Source organism: Apaloderma vittatum, unplaced genomic scaffold (genome assembly GCF_000703405.1).
Source record: "Apaloderma vittatum isolate BGI_N311 unplaced genomic scaffold, ASM70340v1 scaffold15152, whole genome shotgun sequence".
In the NCBI taxonomy this organism is placed as follows: domain Eukaryota; kingdom Metazoa; phylum Chordata; class Aves; order Trogoniformes; family Trogonidae; genus Apaloderma; species Apaloderma vittatum.
In genome coordinates, this window is record NW_009704329.1 from 1 (window position 1) to 8,228 (window position 8,228).

Below are 8,228 nucleotides of genomic sequence, written 5' to 3' on the forward strand. Positions count from 1 at the left end.
ACCAGCTGCCGCAACAGAGGAGCCCCAAAGATGAGATACAGGGACTCTCTGACACAATACCTCAGTTTTGGCCATATTGACTACCCTCAGTGGTCCACTCTGGCCTCCAGTTGGGAGACGTGGAGACACACCATCCATAATGCTGCTGCCTCCTTTGAGAACGCACGTAGAATTAGTCTCGAGGAGAAAAGACAACGCAGAAAGAACCGTGCCTCACCAATACCACCTAAGGAGACTTTCTGCTGTGCCTTTTGCAGCTGGACTTGCCTATCCCACATCGGCCTTTTTAGCCATCAACGCACTTGTAGCAAGTGTGGGTAGAGCCCTTCCCTTCCCATATCTTCGTTCGTGAAGCCTAGCCATGATGATGCATAATATGCAGCATTCAGTCAAGTACTCAGTCATCACATTACTTGGAGCCTCACAAATACTTTGAAAATAGGTGATCCAGCTCTGGCAGGACTAGATGATTTCTAGAGGTCCCTTCCAACCCTGAACATTCTGTGATTCTGTGAGATTCTGTTAGCTCACAGTGACCCACTGTGAATCTTTGCATTGACTTTATTCCTTATTTGAAAAATGAAATTTTATTTGTTAGTTTTTGGCAGCTGTATGCTAGTCAGTGTAAATTGATAACATGTTTAAATAACTTGATTTGTAACTAGGATCCTCTGTGTGTGTTTTGAACTGTTCCCTGTTCTGGTAATATGATAGCTCCTTCTATCCAGGAGAGCGCAGAAATATAAAAAGATGAACTGAGGGATGGGGAGGGGGCTAAAGGGGAAGGTAGGAAATAATTATAAAAATATTCTTTCCTCTTCATTTCCATTTCCTAGGTCTGAACTGGAACTTTTTACTAGTATTACATTCTGTCTGCTAGCTAAATTATATTCATCTATAGTACCAAAATGAGTAGCTGCTTTCAGTAGCATCTACAGATTCACATGTAAAATTATATAACTGTGTCTCATCTAGTGCTAAGTTAAAACGAAAAAAGTAAGGAGTTTGTAATTTGTGTGGCTTAGCAGCCTTAAGGATGATTTTAATTGGTTAGGTTCTTCTGAGTTGTGCAATCTCTCTCAGTATTGCCCTACTCTTCAAAAAGGCACTGAATTAAGACAGTGAAGTCACAGTCCCCATAGAAAAGAATACGAATGCTTGATTGCAATTGAAAACATGTATTTGGCTTACTATATGAAAACATGTTTTTACAGATTTTTAAAATATATTTCTTTTAATTCTAAACCCTTCAAACCTCATTTTCTATGTTAGATATCTGCATCAGGCCTGTTTTTTCCATTGCAGTTTAGACAGATCAGTCATTTTTGAGTATCAGATTAAGGCAAAAAGTATTACTATATTTAATAGGAGTTGCATCTTTACCTTGGAGGATAGACTCAAAATTTGGCAGAAGAGTGGCTGAAGGAATGTGTAATTGTTTTTTCTAGTGTCAGACATCTATATTTCATTATTTGGTTAGAATTGCAATATCTCTGCAAAACAGGACTTTTAAAAAATAATAGATCATATGCACACGTAAGATGCCATCTCAAGGCAGCTAAATAATCTGAAATACCATACCTACATAAGATTAGGTGGGGCTTTTCCAACAATCAGCCTGATTGTTGCACCTCTGCTTTCAGAGGGAAAACATCGTTCCTGTATGTAATGAAATAGGGGTGCCATAATATATTGGTGGAAGGAACAGATGAACCTATGTGGAAGACTTAATTCTGGCATTTCTTAACACCAAATTGCTTAGTTAGGTAGCTTTCTGGGCCTTTGGTAATGTAAGACTGAAAACAGCTTGGTTTGTAAGCTAGCTATTTGTTGAGGGAGTGTAAGAAGAGACATTTCTTCAGGCCAACTTACTCAAACTTTGTATTCTGCTTTTGGGGTTATGTGCTTTCTTCTCAGTAATCTGCTGTGACCATGGTAACAGGGAGGATATTGGTCTAGATGGATCGAGTCCATAATAGGAATCTTTATGTGTATATTGTACACTGAGAATTTGAACTGTTCACCTTTAATATGACCTTTTTCTTTATTTTTAGGTGAATGTAAGAATTTGCAAGACTTAAATCTCTCTGAATGCCAGGGATTAAATGTAAGTACTACAGACTTTTTTCTATGAACTCTAATTTATACCAAGAAGGAAGATTTTTTTAAAGTGTTGTTGTTATTTATCTTCCTGATAAAAATAGAGGCTTGTGTTCTTAAGTACTCTGAAAATGAAGTTTAACAGAATTCAGAGATACTTGGTGAAGTTCTCATCTGTATTCTACAGTGCCAGGGCAAAATGATATATTCAACCTCAATTAGTTCTAATGAGCAGTCTTCAAAATTTCACCGGTCTGAGGGGAGGGGTTTTTTTGTTACTTTAAGTTTGGAGTTTTCAACAACAATACGTTTTAATCCTATATGGTTTCCAAGTTCTTTTATTTGTTCATTCATCATAGAAAACTATTGCTTTAGTGAAGAATGCTTTGCCCTTGGTAAATCCATGGTGGTTGTTTGCTATTACTTTTTCATCCTTCAAGTGCTTTGACAGGGCTTCAAGGAAGGTTTGCTACAGAACCTTCCCTGGGACTCATGTGAGGCTGACTGGCCTGTAGTTTCCTGGATCCTCCTTTCTCTATTTCCTGAAAATGGATGTGATATTTCTTATGTTCCAGTCATCAGGAATCTCCTCTGATTGCCATGACCTTTCAAAAATGAGCGAGGCCTCTCAGTGCTAGGAGCCAGCTCTCTCAATGCTCTTGGATGCATCCTGTCTTCAACCCACTTCCTTTGGTGCTCTGTGATGTTATCTTCTTCTACCATGGGTATTGCTTCGCTCCCACAGACTCTGCTATTAGGCTCCTGGGAGGCACCTGGGAAGCCTTAAGAGAACCCTTAGCAGTAAAAACTGAGGCAAAAAGGTCATTGAGCACCCTGGCCTTGAAGATTACCCAGCTCTCCTGGGTCCATTTGCCCCCTAGGGCTGTGTGCCATGAAATCCTGTTAAGATTCCTAAACAAGCCAAAATCTGCTCTGAAGTTCAGCCTTTTTCTTCTACAATTGGTCCAATTTTCTTGTCTCAGAATTTTAAACTCCTCATTTTCATGGTTGCAGTAACCAAAGCCACTCTAGTTCTTCACATCCTTGACCACTTTGGTCTTGTTTGTGGGATAAGTCCCCAAGAATACGTTCCCTAGGCCACTAGCCAGTCACCTGGATCAAGAAATTGTCTTCAACACACTCTAGAAGTCTCCTGGATTGTTTGTGCCCAGCCGTATTGCTCTTTGAGCAGATATGAGAGTGGCTAAAGCCTCCCATGAGTAACCAGCATAGGCAATTGGAAGACTTCCTTAAGCTTCCTTCCCCAGTGCTTTTAGATACCAGGACTGGCTAAAAGAATCTTCGTTTAATGCAATGTGTAAACACATGCTAACCTTCAACCACGTGAAGAGTCTCCTGTACTCTCTAGGATTGTGTAGTGTGTAATGTTTCCTTGAATTGGTATGTTAAAATTACCATACTTCAGGTGAGTAACAGTAGCATCATATGTCTCTCAGCATTCTACTTTAAGTCTTCCAGAGAGAATAGCTGTGGTGTATAAAAATTATTAGGGTGATTTAAAGATATTAATTCATGTTTATTTCCCTTGTTATGCTGCATAAAAATGTAAGATAAATTAATATAAATATAATTTGAATGTACTTCTGGAATGTTTTTTTATTTTTCAGGATGAATCGATGAGAATCATAGCAGAAGGTTGCAGAGCTCTTCTTTATTTAAATCTGTCATATACAGATATTACTAATGCAACACTACAAGTATTGTCAAGGTAAAATTAAACAGAAATATGAAAGTGTGTTTGTTTAAACTTTGTAGGAAACTTCGAGGCATATGTAATAGAAATACTTTTTTTGAGTAATTTAAACGGTTGTGTCTGCTATACAAAATGAGAAAAATGGCACATACATTTGACTTAGCAAGTCTTTTATCTTTTTAGTATAATTAAAAATAGATGCTAATTACACTATATGTTTCAGAGTTTTACAGAAACTTCTAAAAAACGTGCTAGTAAAAAAATTCTTGGCCATGTCCAGATTGCTCCAGATAATGCAAGAAGTTTGCAAGCTAGATACGTTCTTAAAAATTTATTTTTGCAAGAGTGGATGGTGGCTGGGAGTATTGTGTGAGCCAAGGCATGTGTGACAACCACAAAAGAAAGTGTCATTCCAAACTCTTTTTTGGACGATGAGTGAGCTGAAGGCAGAGAGTTTACATTCTTGCAGAGGTCTGCCATTCCTGTTTTAGATGTATCCCTCCATGAGACTTAAAGTCTGCCTGGTAGGTAGAATTGCTGCATTAAAAGCTGCTGTAAAGGAAAAGAGGCACGACAGCAGCCTTCACAAAGATGTGTATAGATCTGAAGATCGCTGTCGTTGTTCCTCTCTCCTGTGAGGAAAACTAGTCTCTTCCTTTCAACAGCAGCTCCACAAAGTCAAGAAACGTTTTCTTTGGCATTTGTGTAATATATTTTGAATTTTGTTTTTTTTTAGTCTATGATGCCATATCTTCATATAACTAACATTTGTTTTGGCACAGTTTCCCATTTAGTGTCTCCAGTCTTACGATTCATCTCTTCATCACCGTTATTCTTATCATAATCTGTGTTTTCTCCATGTTGGCTGATAGTTTGTTGTTTTAAATTTCCATATATTTTTGTTGAAGTTGGAATGATTATACTGTTCGTAATCTCAGTGTATGTTATTCTGAATTCTGAGCATGCTTTTGCCACCCAAAGTCAAACTATTCATTTCTTTTGATGCGTAAACAGCACATACCCAAAAAAGAATTCTCCAGAGTAGGTGAAGCTTTCAATGCAATCAAATGTTTAAAACAAAAAGAAAAATTCTCCACTGACAAAATGTATTTTGCAGTTAACATATACCTCGTTAATATGAAATTTTCCCAGCCACATATGTTTCTGACTTAAAACCATTGTTTTTATTGACAATTTTTGGACAAAAAGGAAAGCTCCTGGTCTCTGAGATGACAGGGGTGCACAGAAAGTTGCTGTCCTGTGATGATTTTGGTAGCAGACAAATTTCACAAACATTTCACGTGCTGTCTCAAAAGCATTAGCTCACCACAGCTCCTGTAACTAATATGAACTTCTTAGAGGTGGCAGTGTTGCATTTCATAATACTTGATGTGAAGTCTGCTATTGCATATCAGATGTCCATTATTGAAACAAGTGAAGTGTAGGCAGAGCGTGCTCAGAAGTGTTTGATCATTTTTAATTGTCTCCTGCTATTCCAGACAAGTATTTTAACCTCCGTACTACACAACATATTGTCTATCAGGACTAAATGTCAGAACATGAATTTGTGAGTTTGCTTTAAAACAATGATCCTGAGATTGCTAATGCCAAAATCAATTGGAAAAACAGTATGACAGAATTTCTGCAAAATTCAGCTGTAACACAAAGCAAGGATTTTTAGCAGTCCAAGTGCTCGCGCTTAAGTTTTAAGAAAACTTTCACTTTAAAAATGGCAGAAGAAGTCACGTGTTAAAATTTCCAGATCATAAAAATGTGTCATATGACCTGTAAAGAAGATTAGTGTCTCTTTAAAAGAATTGGAAGGTTTTGATCACAGTCTTCAAAATGCAGTAAGAAAGGCCTCCCTGTGTCTTAAGTTGTGCAACCTTGTAGCAACATATACTTTGAAAAGGCTCTGAACTGCCAGAGTATAAAATCCAGTCTCTTAATTTATTATCTATATTGTCAGATAAGTTTAGAAGTATACTTTTTCTGAGTTTGATTTTTCCCATTCATTTCTGTGGAATATGTCACTAAAAAGCAGGATACTTTAATTTCTATATTTAATGTGAATTAAGTGTTTCCATTTAAAAAAGTCACACCACAAACACATACTCTTATATTCTAATGTCTGGTTCTGATACATGTTGGACACTTTTTTTTAAAAAATGAAATATAATCTTATATTTAATTTCTTAATATTTTTGTATTATCCTTTTTTACAATAACATTCTATTCCAGCTTCCTGTTCTTTTTTTTTTGGTGTGTGTAGTTGAAGTTAACTTATTTCCCCACTCTATATTGAAAGTATAAAGTCAGTTCCAAAAATCTATGCCACTCCTTAAGCAGTCAGCTCCTCAGTGGGTGTTCCCATCTTTCTTCAAAATGCCTGCTTTTGCTGACTCGCAGAACTGCAGAATTATGTCCCTACAACTTAATGCCTACCAGAGCAGTAGGTCGTAATTCTAGGTTTTGATTTTCTGTATGCTTTCATTTGTGGTGCTCTTGGCAGTTGTTATTTATTCCAGTTAGTTTTTATTTTACTTCAGTAAAATAAACAGTTTTCCATATGTTATTAAACCAAAGCTGCAGATGGAAAGTTAAATACGTTCAGAGTGTAGATTCTTCCTTCTGCAGAGTGCGATTTATTAGCATTTTCCACTTACACAGTTTGCTTTCCCTTAACTAACATTTAGTATAAAGAAACATTTTCCAAAAGAACTGATCAAAACTCAGTATTCAGTGATTCACTTTTGGATAATTCCCTTTTGTATGTCTTTCAGTTTTTCAGATTCTTTTTATAGTATTCTTCTAAATAATTATGACTTGAGAAGCTCTAACTGTACATTTATGCTTTTAATGTCTTTTGATAGAGTTCTCATTTTTATTTCCAGCAGGCACTGCTTGTAAAATCAATGACAAAGACAGCCCAGCAAACTTATACTGAAAAGTCTATTAGCTTTCAAAGTATGCACACAGAAATCCCAGTTAATTAAAAAAATCTGCTTTTGCAGTTCAGATAACTTTAAAATTATATTGTTTTCGTATGGTGAAATATGTTGCATTATAGTGCTATTCCCCAGTAATTTGCAATACAAGGAGCAGAGGAAAAAGTGCAGCAGAAGAAAGGGACTTTCAAACTTCAGCAAGGAGATAATTCTATTTCATAGCATACATCTTTTCTTTACAGTAATTCTCAGAACACTTGAAAAATGGTATTTTATGTTCTTTTGATTCTGTAACATACCCTTGTAACAATTTTCTCTCTGTTGTTTTTTTTGTTTGTTTTCTTGTTGTTGTTTTTTCAAAGCAGCTTCCCCAATTTACAGTATCTGAGTTTAGCTCACTGCAGAAAATTCACAGACAAAGGTTTACTGTACCTGGGCTCTGGAAAAGGCTGTCACAAGCTCATCTATTTGGACCTTTCTGGTTGCACTCAGGTTTGTAGTTCACGTCTTTCTTTCATTCTTTGAAGAAGAGAATCCTTTATATGACTGGCTGCATCCTGCATTCATGGTATACTGAAGGAGAACAAGCACTGCAGAGGGCTTCCAGGGTTTTGAGTTGCATGACTACAGCTGTTTAAATTTTGCTAAGGAATAATAGCACTATACGTTCGGATCGCTTCCAACAAACTGTCAGATCTATAAACAGCTAGTACTTACTCTATAATGAGAACAAGGCTTGCTTTTTGTACCCATAAATAGACTAATTCTATGTCATGATTAGTTAGGATTTTAAATCAGGAGCTTTGAAAATGCCGTTTTGACTAAGATATAAAAAAAAATAAAAGCCACTCTGCAATGGAAATATATGAATTTTCACTTGGTTTCCTGAGAAGGAAATTAATTAAAAAGTTCACTTTTGTTACTATTTTATATTGGTGCATTAAATATAAATTGAAGTAGTGCTTATAGCTACAATGTAAAAATAGTTAATGTTTCGGATCATTTTAGTTTCTTAATAAACTTCTAAAGAAAACCAAGCTTCTAGAATTTTAGAAACTTTAAAATGTATACTATAACTTGAAACATGCTTCAGAAGCAGTATGAAATGCCAAACTGTAAGGCAATAAAAGTCTGCCAATGTTTTAATAAACATTCCCACATATGTTTCTTTATACACTGAGAAGATTCCCCAAATTACAAAATACATGAAATGACAAAGATGAACTCTGAAGAACTTTCCATCTAACAAGACATTTTCAGAACCAAGGATGAGGGCAGCTGGGGCAAGTCTTGCTCTCACTGCTCTTTACTGGGTCTGTTTCTTCTTCCTGAGAATCATGCTGAGACAATTGTGTGGTGACAGTGTGAAATTTGAAGTGAGGGCTGAGGTTACAGGAAAGTTAAGAGCTACTTACCTCTGAGTTCCTTCTTCAAAATGCCAGTAATTGGTTATTTTTTTCCAAAAG

General features: G+C 36.3%; 1 protein-coding gene across 1 annotated transcript in view; it reads left to right on the forward strand.

Annotated features, from left to right (window-relative positions):
• The first annotated feature begins 2,062 nt into the window (after positions 1-2,062).
• The window catches only part of FBXL13 (F-box and leucine-rich repeat protein 13), a 44,836-nt gene continuing 38,670 nt past the window's right edge, over positions 2,063-8,228 (forward strand). The window contains exons 1-3 of the mRNA XM_009865015.1: positions 2,063-2,107; positions 3,729-3,829; positions 7,125-7,254. Of these exons, the coding sequence (XP_009863317.1) occupies positions 3,738-3,829; positions 7,125-7,254 (222 nt within the window). The 5' untranslated portion in view covers positions 2,063-2,107; positions 3,729-3,737. The remainder of the gene's footprint in view (positions 2,108-3,728; positions 3,830-7,124; positions 7,255-8,228) is intronic.